The following is a 16,197-nucleotide window of genomic DNA, read 5'->3' on the forward strand; positions in this document are numbered from 1 at the left end:
TATCGCACTTCTACGAGTGTGATATTGCATTCATACAAAAGTTTGACGGCACAATCTTGTATATAAAAAAATAATAATAATCAAACACGGAGGGTCTAAAACCCTTTTGTATTAGGAACTACTTTCTTCCGCCACTCATTCACATCTGCAGCTGATGTCAGAACAACAGAAGCCGTTACCAATTCCCCAACGTCATTTAAGAGCTAGTGTTTGAATGATTCTCTAGCGTAATGTCTAAAGTGATGCTAAAACAGCTGATTTTGCTCACATTTTAAGATTAAAAGGCTAAACCTGACATGAAATGCCATCCGTCTATAGAGATATCTCCCTACAGTCTACAGTATTTCTCTGTGGCCGTCAGTATTGTGACGTGTGCCAGGTAGAGATCTGCGCAGGACTAAATTTTGAATCAATATTAAATATTAAGCGACCGTTACAATATCACAATAAGTAACCCCAAAAAAAAAAAAACAGCGCAATCACTACCAGACTGCTGTTGTGTTTGCGATAAGGAGGGACGAGGCTAAATTCAGCTTCTTATTCGCAGCTTCTTATTGACTCTATCTGGTCCACCTTAAAAACCGTGATGCTTCTGTTTTTTTAGCTTCGCGCTCAAGAAAACACGCATAAGTTTTAATCTAAGCAAGAGCTTATTATGCGGTCCTGTCGCCATCTTGTGGATAGACAACGTTAACCGTCTTTGGTCTACTACACTATGGCAGGCTAATGGACGCCGACGAGCTCTCTCAGTAATTGTAAATATTTTTAAAATAGGCACTGTTTTTATAAATAAACTGCATAGTTGCAATCTAAACAACTACATTCTTGAGTAAAAAAGCCTCAAAAGTACATTTTGTTGTCTAACAACAGGAATATTTGTCAAACTGTAGTGTCTCCCAGCTTGTTGCTGGCTTTATGTGGGTGGAGTAATACACAGTGAAGGGTGAAGAGGCCTTTGTGTGATGTTACTGGCAAAATATTGCACAGCTATCAGCCAATCAGATTCAAGAACCAGACAGAACTGTTGTATAGATAAATATATATAACACACACACACACACACACACACACGTCAAAACAAGCTTTTATTTCGGATGCCATCAATCTTTGCACAGTACTAATTCGTTATTGAACTGTTTTCTTGGGGTGTGCAGCTGAAATCACAGTTCATTTCTTCACCTGATATTTGCGAGGCCCAACAGCAGCCATCCAGATGCCCATACTCACATCCTCTCCCTGAAACACACACACACATTTACATGCTGAAAACCCTGTCCAGAGCATACACACACACACACACACACACACACACACACACATCATCATCATCATCATCATCATCATCAGAATGAATGAATGAGCTCTTTCAGCAGCAGTTCTCCTGCTTCAGTGCATTTATAATATTGATAAATGGATTACAGACTCCACGTCCAGAACAAATGAGATCTTCAGAGCGAGGGAAATCATTACAGATGAATCTGCAGGCATTGATTTGATCTTTGGAAATCTTTGACAGAGAAAACAGAAGATGAGTTCAAACCATTAGTCTACTGGAGGGTAACATCTTCTCTTATAAAGCGTCTGCTGATGGAGTCATTGTACATCTCACTTTATAGGGATTTTTATCTTAATATGATGATAATATGCAGATGCATGCTGGATCTTTCAGGTGAACAATACTATTAATCAACACATCATATGCATCTTTCCATTATTTTCCACATGATGTTTAATTTAGAAACACATTTTTTAACATGATAATTTAATAACTCGGGCGATGCAGTGGCGCAGTAAGTAGTGCTGTCGCCTCACAGGAAGAAGGTCCCTGGTTCGAGCCTCGGCTCAGTTGGTGTTTCTGTGTGGAGTTTGCATGTTCTTCCTGCCTTCGCGTGGGTTTCCTCTGGGTGCTCCGGTTTCGCCCACAGTCCAAAGACATGCGGTACAGGTGAATTGGGTAGACTAAATTGTCTGTAGTGTATGAGTGTGTGTGTGTGAATGTGTATGTTTCCCAGAGATGGGTTGCAGCTGGAAGGGCATCCGCTGCGTGAAAAATGTGCTGGATAAATTGGCAGTTCATTCCGCTGTGTCGATCGCAAATTAATAAAGGGACTAAGCCGACAAGAAAATGAATGAATGAATTTAATAACTCATTTCTTTATTTTTTATTTATTATTTTTTACGGGTTTTCACCTTTATTTGAAGAGGACAGTGGAGATTTTTACAGACAGGAAATGTGGGGAGCAGAGATAGGGGAAGGATCGGCAAAGGACCTTGAGCTGGGAATCGAACTCAGGTCGCCGTGAGCACCTTGGTGCTATGTGTCGACGCACTAACTACTAGGCGCCGACAATAACTAATTTCTAATAACTGACTTCTTTTATTTGTGCCATGATGACAGTAAATAATATTTGACTAGATGTGCAAAACTGCATTTTTCATCTTAAAAGTGTTGCCAAACTTCAACATATGATATCAATGTCTGATGCGGAAAAGCTTATTCATGCTTTCATGACCCCTCGATTAGATTATTGGGTCCCACTTTGTATTAAGTGGCCTTAACTAATATATACTTACACAGGAATTAATAGTTTGTTACAATGTACTTGTTGTGTAAATACATGTATTTACTGTGTACTTATGCTTGATTAAATACATGCATGTATTACAGGTTTCTCTCAAAGTGTTTTTTTTTTCTTCACTTTCGTCGATTGGTGAAGTTTGTTCCTCCACTGTCGCCACTGGCTTGCTTGGTTTGAGACTTGTGGAGCTGCGCATTGATGGATTTGCTCTTCAGTGTTTAGACTTACACCAGTGAAAATTAAACCCCACTAAACTAAAGTAAACTGAACTTAAACACTGAAAACGGAACTGACACTGTTTCAATTCACTATGATATTCTATGTGAAGCTGCTTTGACACAATCCACATTGTAAAAGTGCTAGAGAAATAAAGAGGAATTAAATTGAATATTTTTCAAAATACTAGTATTCAGCTTAAAGTGACATTTAAAAGGCTTAACCCTTAAAGACCTAGAGGTATTTTGTGGGCACCTAATGGGACTATATTATTATTATTATTATTTTAAAGCAGTTTTACTGGTATTTTAGCAGTCAGCCTCAAGTGTCATATATTATTTTAAACAGGAGAACCGGAAGCTTTAATCTGTATCATTTAAAGGTCCAGTCTAAAACCTTTTTTTGGTCCAAAAACATATGAACAGACAGAAAATATTTCAGAAATTTAAGAAAAACGTTTTTTTAAAAAGTGGCATTTTCTAGTTATTACAAACAAAACCTCATGAAGTTTTTTTTTTTTCTTTAGAAATACATGCTATGATGTTTTATACTTCCAAAATAAACTTTGTCTACATCCACAATTCCCTGAGCAAGTTATGGTAATTTATTTCAATGTTATTCTAAGGCGTTTTTCAGTGGGAAAAAACTAGTGCATTTATTTACTGACAATGTATTTGCCCAAAAGTTCTGGGAATGAACTAAATAGAAAGATTGTTACAAAATAACAGAACACTGAAGCAAGTTTGACTTTTTCCAAATAATATATTTTCAGTTACCATAAACAAAACCACTTACAATGAACAAATAAAAAATAAGAAAATAAGCAATAATGCGTCAAAGTCCAAATAAACATGTTGCAAATCCTCAGTAAAAAAATTGATATAAATATTTACTCTATTATAAATAGTTGCATAACTAAACTAGACTCAATATGGACCATCCTTAGGTTTTACGTGCCAGAATATGGTGTTGACCCTGCTGCTCCTCAACTTATGCGTTGCAGACAAACCACCGCACCGTCATTTGTGTCCTCTGAAAACAGCAAAACCAGCACTTTGTCTTTGCTGTGTCAATGTTTTGTCATGTTTTTGTGCTGTTCTGCATGCAAAAGTACTTATTAAGAGGATTATTTCATGCATTGCAAAACTTTTTTTGCGTTTTATTTAGCTGTGCGTAAATGTACAGTCTATTTCTCATTTCGGGTTGTTCAAATTGCTGATTGCTGGTCCACAAAGCGAAACCTATGCTGATTGGTTGAGAGAGAGCGAGTTTAAACCAATCTGGGGATGGAGGAGGGACAATGCATCAATGCATCATGTCTGGTTTGTCTGGAGACACAGTGACGAGCGTTCCTTTGTCAAATCAGCGTTGTCAAAATGTGATGACATAACCACACTGATTCCAGAGCCTCCGGAAAGCTGAGACTCTCTTCTTTATGCCAATCTTTGAATTGTACAGATCGGATTAGCGGATCAAAAGTTATTAAACATTTAGGAACAATACTTATTTTTCGCCGCGAACGGCTGTTTCGGTCTTTAAGGCTTAACTAGGTTAATTAGGCAAGTTAATGGACAACAGTGGTTTATTCTATAGCCAACAGACAAAAAAATGAAGAAGGCTACTAACAATGACCTTAAAAAATACTTATGTTGGCACAATAACCTAGTGGTTAGCCCGCCGACATTTGGGACAGTAGCACATCAGGGCATCCTGAGTTCGAATCCCGGCTCAAGGACATTTCCCTACCGTACCCCCATCTCTCTTTTTCTTTCCAACTTCGCTTCCTGTCTTAATACTGTCCAATCTAATAAAGGCAAAAATGTCAAAAATAAATCTTAAAATTTTTTTTTAATTAATTAATTACATTTTTTAAATATATATATATATATATATATATATATATATATATATATATATATATATATATATATATATATATATATATATATATATATATATATATATATATTGATAAAAATAGTTGAAAAATAATCAATAATAAATTATATATGATATATAAAATAAAAACAGTTTTTATTCCAGCAAAACTAAAAGAAATAACTTTAAAAATAGGGAATATTGTGAAAATGCCCTTGCTCTGTTAAACATCACTTTGGAAAAAAAAAGAAAAGAAAAATCCCAGAAAACTGAGTCTTCGCCTGTATTATGACATGTGTAAGATGCTTGCAGATGTACCTGGTAGGCTTTGAGGTGTTGAGCGTTGCTGGCGAGCCACTGCACCAGATCTCTGGACACCACATATCCAGATCCACAGGCAAACGCTGGATACGCAGGACTGGCGTACTCCAACTCCTGCCACTTACCAACACGATCCACAGCCCAGTTCTGACGGAAGCTGAACACAATATTAGTCAAAAATAAGAGACAAGCGAACACACAAAGCAGTTTGTACAACAGCAAGCCCACTTCTGAATGGCTGACGTAAAACAAAACAGACTTTGGACTAAGTCCTGACCTCTATATATAAAGAGACAACTTGATGTTTCTCTGCATTTAGTTGGAGTTTGAGTAAAATGGTAATATTGTGTAGTAATGACTGATTATAGTGAACTCACTTTCCCCACCACAGGCTGGTGTGTGTGAGGCGTCTGCGCTGCATCTTCATCAGGACGGCATCTACATCGATAAAGCAGTCATCATCAGTCTTGAGCAGCAGGCTGAAGTCAGCGTTCTCCACAGACCTGAAACCAAGAGCAATCCCAAACCCTGAAGCTGCTTCCACTCAAGAACAGACACAATATTGATTACAGGAGTCTATAAAGACAACAGAGACCATCACAAACCCTGTTTACAAGGAGGAAATCACAGATACTACAGTAAAAGTACACTCACTAGCTACGTTTCCATCCACCTATTTTCATACGCATTTTGGAGATGCGCATACAAAAAAATCGATTGATGGAAACGGCAAGATGTGCACATATTTAAAAAATGTGCATAAAAAAACATGCGCATATCTGAGTAGGATAAACTTTTTATTTAATAAGGATGCGCATAAACTACGATGGAAACACTTTTACCGAACAAATTTCCGTATGCACATTAAAGAGGTCATGTGATTTTGTTATAATAACAAACCAGCAGGCTGAGCACACTGTAAACCATCTGAACTGTTGTTTTGGTCATTCTAAAACGCCTTACCGTTTCAGTATTAGTGTTATTATATTATTAATTAGCGACAGAAATAAGAAAGTCTGTGCTCTGCATCTTATGCCTTTATGCGTTCACTGCGTGTCAGGATTGCCTTCTGAGACGCAAATAATTTATTAGACGAAGAAAAGATTGATGCAGCTTCTCCTACTGCAGCAAATGCAGTTTTTACTGTTGATATTTGGTGCCAGTTAATCAAGAAGAGACGATTTTGTTCGATTTAACTTGTTGGATGGAAACGATGCTTTATTCGCACGTCTTTTATGCGATATTACAGTTTTGCGCAAAAAGTTAATTCGCATTTTTAGATGGAAACATAGCTAGTGCCTGACAGACAGTATCAGGAAATGTCATTAATTGAATATTTCATTAGTAAATATACATTCATTTTTTAAAGTTCCTAATTACTTAAAAAAATACATTATTAATAATAATTATAAAATTTAAAATAGAATATAAAAAAAAAGCTTGACAAATATTGCAGCTGTTGCACAAGATAATGTACTTTTGAGTTTTTTTTAGGCGAGAATGTCGTTGTTTAGATTGCAACTATGCAGTTTATTTATAAGGATAGTGCTTATTTTAAATATTCATAAGTTCAGAGATTCAGCACGTCGGCAGCCATCAGCCTGTCATACTAAGAAAAGCAAAGAGTCTCTCTCTGTTGTACGCTGTAGTGCTGTATTTATACCATAGCAATCTGCTAGTGTTTGCTTTGCTTTGACTTTTTGGGGTTAATTATTGTGATATGCCAATTGCAACAGAGAAATACTGGGAAATCTCTGTAGATAATGGCATTTCATGCAGTTCAGCCTTATAATCAAAAAATGTGAGCAAAATCAGCAGTTTTGTCATCACTTTAGGCATTACGCTAGAGAATCATTCAAACACTAGCTCTAAAGTGATGTTGTTGAATGAGCAACGGCTTCTGCTGCCCTGACGTCAGCTGCAGATGTGAATGAATGGCGGAAGGAAGTAGTTCCTCGTACAAAAAAAATTTGAGACACTTAGTGTTTGATTTTCTTATATATATATATATATATATATAAATATATATATATATATATATATATATATATATATATATATATATATATATATATATATATATATATATACATATATATATATATATATATATATGTATATGTATATATATATATATATATATATATATATATATATATATATATATATATATATACACATACACATACATACATACATACATACATACATACATACATACATACATACAAACATACATACAAACATACATACACACACGCACGCACGCACGCCTGCACGCACACACACACACATACACACACAATTATGCTGTTGAACTGTTGTATAAACGCAATATCACGCTCAAAGCAGTGCAATATGGCTGTATATCAGCACTGGCATACCCGTCAACCCTCCCGTTTTTCCCGGGATTCTCCCGTATTTGACAGTTCTATCCTGCTATCATCCCGTATAGGTATTTTTCCGTATTTCTCCTGTATTTTCAGTCTTTCTTTGAACAGCCAAGCCTAACTATATGCAACCCATACCGCCGAACCACCAGGGGTCGCCCCTTGCTCTTAAACGTGAGTCTGTTCTGTGCTTTCGCTTTGTTTAAGATTGAAAACATGAAAACACTTATAAGTAAGTATTAAAAACGGCACGATTCCATTTCCTTTGGATTACAGGTGCCATCACCCATCCTATTCAATCCTCAAAACAGTCATATAAGGGTGCGTGACTGTCAGCTGATGTGCTCCATAGTGATAAACAGACGCTGTTTCCCAAACAGATTCTATACACGCGAAGCGTAAGCGAAAGTCTGGCTTTTGGGTGCGTGTTTAAACAGACACATGCACATAATTAATAATAATAATAACATATAAAAATGTCGATCTTGGTGTTTTTTTTTTTTTTCAAACACAACTAATCTTGTCTTAAATGAGCATGAAACGTTAGGAAAGCAGTCGAATGCTTCCATTATAACGTTAGACGTGTGCATTTTTAAAGTGACACCTCGGATTTAATGTAATAAAAAAAGCGCACGCTCTGTGATTTGTCAGCTTGGAAGCGCTAACGAGTGTGGGCGGGGCCGAGAGCCGCGTGAGTCCGTTGGAGCGACTGTTTACAAGTGTTGATTGTTCACAAGGAGCCGGGTGGACTGTTGTTTTGTGTTTACCTTATGGTTAAAGTTCCCACCTCAAATCGAGCGAGTTTGAACCACTTTCACATTAAGGAAAACAAAACACCAGCGAAGAAACTCGACACAGAGGAACACTTACTAGTAGGGATGTAACGGTATCAGAATTTCACGGTACGGTAATACCTCGGTATGAATGTCACGGTACGGTATTTATTGAATCATTTACAGGAAAAAACAAAACTTATGGAAATACTCCAAAAAAGTGCCAAAAGTGTCAATGACATACAAATTAGCCATCTATCTGTAAGCTTTGAAACAGGAACTTCAATTTTAATAACAAAAAATTATTAAACCATGTAAAAAAATAAAGTTTCAATTTAGTATTGTTGAAAACTCATCACATTCAACATTTAATCACACTCAGCCCATCTACACAGATGAGAGCTCTGCTAGTCGGACTTCTCATCAAGCATCTCCCGCTGGATCTAATCTCACTATATTTATTAAACGGGATATTTCATTTATCTTGTTGTCTTTATCTAACGACATATTCCCTGACTTTGGGCATTGGAATCTATTACTTGTTCTCGTGTAACGTGTTTTGGCTGAGCGCAAAGATAAGTTAATGATTAATGTAACCACGTACATTCTGTATATTGACTGATCGCTTGCCTTTATTTCCTATAATGTATAAACTTATTGTATGTTATACTTTTAAAATGGCCATTATCAATTCTTAAAGCTGATACTCAGCAAAAGAGAGGCTGTGTTTCGTATTTTCACTGAAATTGAAAGGAGGCAGTTGTTATCGGCTCCGTTTTGTTATAAATATCCACACAGTGAAGATGACCTGATGTTCCTTAAATCATGTTTACATTTTATTGTTGAGAAAGTGAAACAACGAAGCCAGGGTGATGTGAATGAAGTTATAAAGTACACTGTTCCCTTTGAAGATTTACCCGTGTCCTCGGTATAATCTGCTTTTCCATATCAAACTGAGAAGAAGAGACTGCAGCCTTGATCAAACTTGCGAAGTCTGAACTTACACGGAGATAATGCAGGACTGAACTGTGCGTGTAAAGCAGGTCGCACACCAGAAGCGACGCTCGGCAGCACGCCGCGCAGCGCCACGCAGCGCCACGTATTTTAGAATTCTAATCATAGGTTTCTATCAGGATACACACACCGGCGCCGCAAGTCGGCGGCTGTCGGCGGCTGTCGGCGGCGCCCGGCGACGGCTCAGGACGCAGTTCATTTTTCAGCCGCGCCACAGAGCGCCATCTGATTAGTTTCATGTTAAATATCATTCGAATGTGCGCGTCTGGTGTGCGATACTTTAAACTGTCATGTACGCGCCGTGTCGCGGCGCCGAGCGGCGCTTCTGGTGTGCGACCTGCTTTAGAGTTTTCCAGCTCTTTTTCATCCCCGCTTCTAGCAGCACACTCCATTTCCGCATTACTGGATCTGTAGCAACAACAGACCGCAAGGGATGATGGTCAAGCATGGGCTGAAGGGAATTGTAGTTTTCGCTACCTCCTGTTCGCTTCATTCGCCTGAGCAAATTTTCTCAGAAGACCTATAGTTTTACAGAGTCATGCGACTTCGGTAATATCGAAAAAAATTAATATTGCGGTATGACGGTATTTACAATACCGTTACATCCCTACTTACTAGCATTTCGGAAGTGTCATTGCAGAGCGACAGAAAAAGCGTGCAGAAGTATGAATGCACAGCTACCTGTGCTGCATGCGCCGTGGGTCACGCCGATCACTTGACGCGGAAGTATAAACCAGGCTTAAGGCACTCGACCTGCAACGCACGCCTCCCACTAGTGCCGATATACAGCCATATCTATATATAAGATATAAATGAGTAGCTAATTTGCAAAGTAGTTCACAAAAATCTGCACAAAATGCACATGGAGAGCGAGGTCTGAGAGGTGATCGGGTGCCGCACTGACCATTTATAAAACTGCAGCAGTTTTGACGGCACGTTCCTGTAAGTGTCCACCACGTCCACAAACACCATGTCTCCGTGCCTGAGACTCTCCTCCTGCAGGGCTTCGTCCTCCCCTTTTAGCTGCGCCTCGCGGATTTTCTGTCGTCCTGAACGTCCACGCAGCATCTCAGACAACACCTCCACATCTGAAACACAGACAAATACCATCAAACTACTGGATGGATGTGCAAACCCTTCAGAACGGGCACAGATGAATGAATATGATGATATGCCATTGAATATGATGGTTAAATTAAAGGTCCTGTGAAGTGCTTTGACATTTACATTTTTATTGGATGTGAAACATAGACAGCTCCTCCCTTTTTTTAAGAAACAGCCAATGGCATTTTGTTTTTATCACAGCTCTGCCAGTGAGAGTGGTTGAGCTCAATCAAATATGACAATAGCATCAGTAAGGGGGCGGGAAATGTTTGATACTAGACAGCATTTGATTGGTCAGAAGATTTAATGAGAAACTAAAGTACTGTATAAGGTCATATCATGTGTTGGAAGAAGTGACAATTCTTTAGTTGTTTTTATCAGGTTAATATCTTAGAAATATGAATTTTGCCGTTTTGTTTTGGAGCACACTAGATTACAGATTTTGAACGGTAGTCCACCTGATTAATTTCCATTTTATCAGTGGAAAGCTGCCAGTGATCAAGATGTTCTGCTACGTCAGGATGAAATCTGAAATCCTTCAATCATCAACCATGAAAAAAGCCGGATACAAACCCTGCATAATTCCTCTCAACCTACCGTACACTGTAAAGGTAAATCCTCCAGCTAAGCCCGGGAAGCCCAAAGCATTTCTGTGAGGCAACGTTCCCTCCTCAATCTGAGGAAAAACAGACTATTATCAGCAGAAACTCACCCATGCACTAAAAACACACATTTAAAAATAAATGTCTAAATGTGAAAGATTAATTATATTATATTAGAACATTATTGCTTTTTATTATAGCAAGAATTATTTATTATACAGAATTATTTATTACTATTTTATTAAAGAATTCTGTATACAATAAAATTTTTCTAAAAATACAGGATTTGCACCTTTGCACTTTTGTCTGAATTATTGCTTCATATCTAGTTTTTAATCTTGAAAGTATTTTTTTTCTCAGAGTAAAATTGACTCAGAACTAAGTATACATCTCGCAGGTAACTTTAAAATAAATTTAAAAAAAAATCTAAATTAAGTTAAAAATTTTGCAATTCCTTTTTATTCTGACGTTAGGAATGATGAATTTACATTTAACAATTAAAATCTTTCAGAACTCCAAGTTTACAGCTTGAATTCTGACTTGTTTTTAGTACTAAGAGTTTCCATCTTGCAATTACAACTTATTTAATAAGTGAAAAAAATAAAAACTTTTTTCAGAATTTATTTTACATCTTACAATTCCTTTTTTTAAATGATGATTTTAAGAATTAGTTTACATCTTGCAAATCAGGGAAGATATATATATATATATATAAATAACATTTTTCATCATGCAATTCTGACATTTTATTTCAAAATGCTGAATTTGCTTTGAATTTTTATTTCTCTTATTTTAAACCAAATTTTGTTTAAAAATCATTTAAACCTCAGAATTCTGTCCTTTATTTTTTTAAATAATGAGTTTGCATCTCGCAATTCAAATTTTCAATAAAGACTTTTTTTAAGCACTAAAACCTTAAGCTTTAGGATTTCCAAGTTTGCACCTTGATTTTTTTTACACCTAAGAGTTTACATCTGACAATTCTAAACACAGATTTTTTTTTCTTTGCGACTGTGAGTTTGTAACTCCTAGGCCCAATTCCTTAGCCCTTCCCCTTACCCCTGGTTATGCATGTTCACGTGAAGGGGTAGTGGTGTCCCAATTCTCTTTATCTTAAAGACGTATGGCTAAGGGGAGGGGTAGATAGCCCTTGAAACAGAGATTTTTAAGGACCACACTCGAATTCAAGGGGAAAGAAAATTTCTCAAAATACACCATCTACAATGGCAGCACGGCAGCACACGGAAGACAGAAGATGCACAAATTAGTATTTTTTTGTCATTATTACGAATTTTTACAACAAACATGCTTGTTTTAATACATCAATAACCGTGTGATTTACAGTCATGTTTAAAAAAAACACAAAAACAAAACTGTTAAATTTCGCTATCTATAATCGCTAATAAGAACTTCTGTATTGTAATCTCGCAACATACTTTCACATCCAACACTGAAATCTTCTGTCAGAAAAGTCTAGTGGCTGGGAATGAGCTTTTTACAGTGTGTGCTATAATGCTAATGTTGTTTTCATGTGTTAACAAGGTGTAAACACACAGTACAGTTACGATTTTATTCACAGATTAGATCGATATGATAACATGATATATGCTTTCAGTGATTTCCTAAAGATAAAAACCAAAAAATAGCACCACTGGAATCACTACAGCAGTTGCTATCATCTGATCTCATATGAAGCAAGAGCTCACGATGACATATGATGAGGTGTGCAGGTGCTGTAGCGCTGTCCCAATTCTCAGGGGTAAATTTTGAAGCCCTTCCCCTTCACACTCTATTCCAAGGGTCAATAGGAAGGGGAAGAGGTACAAAAATAGAATTGGGATTGGACCTACTAATGCATCTCCTCATTCTCATCTAAAACACAAAAAAGCCGATTGTCTGACCGATCTGAAGTGGAGAACTCCTCCCCCGTTATTGAGCCGCAGTGCTGACGTGTTGACAGACATCAGAGCAGTGGAGTCCTCAGCTTCCCAGAGCAGAGATCCCTCAAACCCCTGCAGAAGAACAACAGCTCAAATAATCAGCATAACTTCATATAGCAGCATTCAGAAAGATAAAGAAGAAAAGTACATCGCACAATTCTGTTTGTGTTAATAATTCAGTTTACTTCACTTTAATTAGGACTTTAAGAATTCAGAGTGTACAATTAGCAATTCAGAGTGCTTTGAAAAGGGTTAGCTTAGATGACACAACTCTATTATGATTTATTATGACACATCTCGCAATTCTGTTGTTTTCTTAGTAATTCTGTTTACATTTTGCAATGGACTTTTTCCAGAAAAGAAGGTCGCTGGTTCAAGCCCCGGCTGGGTCAGTTGGCATTTCTGTGTGGAGTTTGCATGTTCTCCCCGTGTCTGCGTGGGTTTCTTCCAGGTGCTCCGGTTTCCCCCACAGTCCAAACACATGCGCTATAGGGGAATTGATGAACTAAATTGGTCAGTGTACGAGTGTGAATGAGAGTGTATGGGTGTTTCCCAGTGATGGGTTGCAGCTGGAAGGGCATTTGCTGTGTAAAACATAAGCTGGACCAGTTAACTTCATTTGCACACTGTTTTAATGCTAACAACTCTGCCTTTGTCTTCGCTGATGCTTTCATGCTAAAGAAAAACTTTTGTTGATCAACTCATCTGGTCTGTTGCTGGGCAGGTTTCTAATACCTATATGCCAGTTATCATGATGTTGTCATCTACTCTGCAGACTTCCATGCTGATGAGATCAGGCCTGAAAAGGCAATTTATCATGCTGACTCCAATACTGAATTTGCATGCTTTGTTCAGCCATCTCCCCTCCTCCTAACAGGACAATATAGACAGGACATCTTTGTCTAAATTCAGACTTGTGATGAAACTCGCAGACAGCAGACCTCCAGTACGCTTCTGCAGACACATGGACTTCTTGAAGACGCTGTATGACTGCAGATTAAGGCCGTACTCACACTAGGTACAGTTGCCTCGAACCGGGCCAAAGCACGCTTGTCCCCCCTCCGGTCTCCCCCGACGGCCCTGGCTCGCACCACAAACAGGCCTCGGCACGCTTACATCATCGCTGCTGCGCTGTTCAGTGAGAAGCGCTCTCTCACTCAGCAGCACAGTGGAGATTTCTCTAGTTATATCGTTTCAGTCGTTTGACATGGTCAAATTTTGCCACACAGTCCTTAGGGATGCGGTGACACGCAGTCAGATATTTCGCCGAACAGATCCGCCACTTTTGGCGCTCATAAACAATCATAAAGCTCTCGTGCTGCAGGAATGAGGAGGTCTGCTGAAGGTGCAGCTGTCGTGCTGTGAGGGGTTTGCGTCTTTAATAAACTACGGCAGTTTGCGTTCACTGAACAGTAATTAATAAATCCATATGAAACAGCCCTGTAAAAGTCACGTCTCGCTTTCAGTTTCGGGCTTTAGGGCGTTTTACACTCACACACAAGCGTACCGCGCCAAAGCCCAAGTCAACCGGGCTCAGGCACACCTCTTCCAACCGGGCTAGGGCCGGCCAAGTGAACTGTGCTTGAGCCCGATTCAGCGCACTCACACTTCTCAAACGATCCAGGAAACGGGCCTAGGCACAGTACGGATGGCATAGTGTGAGTAGGCCCTAACAAACACGTCTCAATAAAAGAGTCTTCTGGACTGGGTTCTCTTTTCTTCAATCGTTTATTCTTTTTCAACACAGGCGACAGTGCTAACCACTGCGCCACCTCTCTAGCAATTCTATTTTTGTTAATAATTCAATTTACTCTGAGACTTTTTTCTAAACGGTTAGTTGACATTGAAGGATTCGGATATATCAGATCATACCTTCCAATCCATCTCAGCATGAATCAGCATTTATCCTTTTCATCATCTTGTTTCTCATTATTTTTATTAAATATAATTATTTGATTTTTTGAATGAGTATTTAACTTTGAATTGATTTTAATTAATGAAAAAGTTAACACACTGCTTAATATAAGAATGTTCAGTGCATTGGCCTGTCTCTTTATAACTGTTTTCAGGAGCCACCAAACAGTCAGAGGTCACGGAGACCTTGAGAGGAACTGAGGGCTGAAAGCAACTGTTTCTATTGTTATTTCTATGAGTTAATACTATATAAAATGTTTAAAATTGATTTCTGTTTTTACCGTTAATTATTTTAAAGTGATTCTACTTTTTATTCAAAATAGACTTTGTGTAGTAAGAATATAACTGCCTGAATGTAGATTATAACGGTTTTTAACCAGTTTTGATAAAGACAGCTGACAGTTCACTCAGCCTTGGATAAGAAACAGATAGTACTTTAAGTGAGTGTGTTTTATTTGATTGTTGATCCGTTTCACAGGTCTGGAGTCAGCTCTAATCAATCTAAGGGATGTCTGACGTTTATGTTTAGATAATGTTCAGAATTGTACGCACGAACCCCACATGGAAATGTTCCTAGTCTATCTGTGTTTTAACCAATCAGGTTAGAAGAACTGTATGTGTGACGCAGTTAATGACGTTATGTGAGAGTATAATTGTTATTGATTGGTGATTGTAAGCAGAGCGGCCTAGGAACTCATTGCGAGTGTTGAAGCTGGCTTCTGCTGATGTAACTGCAAAATATCTTCAGTAAACTTGATTTATTTATTTAAATCTCTGACTCCGGCTCTTCTTCATCTACCAGACTGGTCATTCTGTCAACCCGGGCTCATTGTGGACATGTAGCCCCGCGGACGTTTCTGCGGACCGCGACATATGTCCCGGGGAGGTACGTATTCAAGCGTTTTTTGTTTTCGCGGATCCGCGAGCGGCTCTTCCTCCTCCTTCCCTAAACCCGTGTGACGGTTTGCAAAAGCCGTCCAGAATAAAAAAAAAAAAAAAGCAAAAGCCCTCGTCTTCGATTTCGACCCCGTTTTCAGATCCCGCTGCGTTCTCGCCCTTATTTTTCGGATTACGTTTTTCATCTTACCTGATTTCTAAAACCGCTGTTCCCCGGACTCGATCCCGGTCATCGTCCCCGCCGCCGGCTCCTCCTCCGGGGCCTCCGCTACACCGGCGCAACGCTGTGAGCTAAGCGGACAAACTGGTTGCATCGGGAAAGCCCTCCACTCGGAGGCGAGCCGTCAGCCGGCGAGCGCGAAGAAGAGGAGCGGAGCGGCGCCAAACCGCCACGCAGCGTTCGCTCAAAAAAACTAAACGCGTCCGTACGTACCTCCGGCCACGTAAATCGCGGTCTCCAGAAACGTCCGCGGGGCTACGTTTCCAGAATGAGCTTGGGCTGCATTCTTTGAGTCAAACTGTAAACCATCCCTACAACATCTCACAGGTCGAGCTTTATGTTCATCTAT

The 16,197-nt window shown here is 38.7% G+C and overlaps 1 protein-coding gene across 4 annotated transcripts in view; it reads right to left on the reverse strand.

The window, feature by feature from the left end:
• b3galnt2 (beta-1,3-N-acetylgalactosaminyltransferase 2) overlaps positions 1 to 16,197 on the reverse strand; it is a 44,721-nt gene that overhangs the window by 632 nt on the left and 27,892 nt on the right. For all 4 annotated transcript variants that reach the window (XM_087277934.1, XM_087277933.1, XM_087277932.1 and 1 more), the window contains 6 exon segments: positions 12,779 to 12,889; positions 10,873 to 10,951; positions 10,076 to 10,259; positions 5,372 to 5,497; positions 4,992 to 5,151; positions 1,180 to 1,236 (listed from right to left, as the gene is read on the reverse strand). In XM_087277934.1, the coding sequence (XP_087134060.1) occupies positions 1,180 to 1,236; positions 4,992 to 5,151; positions 5,372 to 5,497; positions 10,076 to 10,259; positions 10,873 to 10,951; positions 12,779 to 12,889 (717 nt within the window).

The sequence above is a fragment of the Danio rerio genome, chromosome 13, assembly GCF_052040795.2.
Source record: "Danio rerio strain M-AB ecotype USA chromosome 13, GRCz13ab, whole genome shotgun sequence".
In the NCBI taxonomy this organism is placed as follows: Eukaryota; Metazoa; Chordata; class Actinopteri; order Cypriniformes; family Danionidae; genus Danio; species Danio rerio.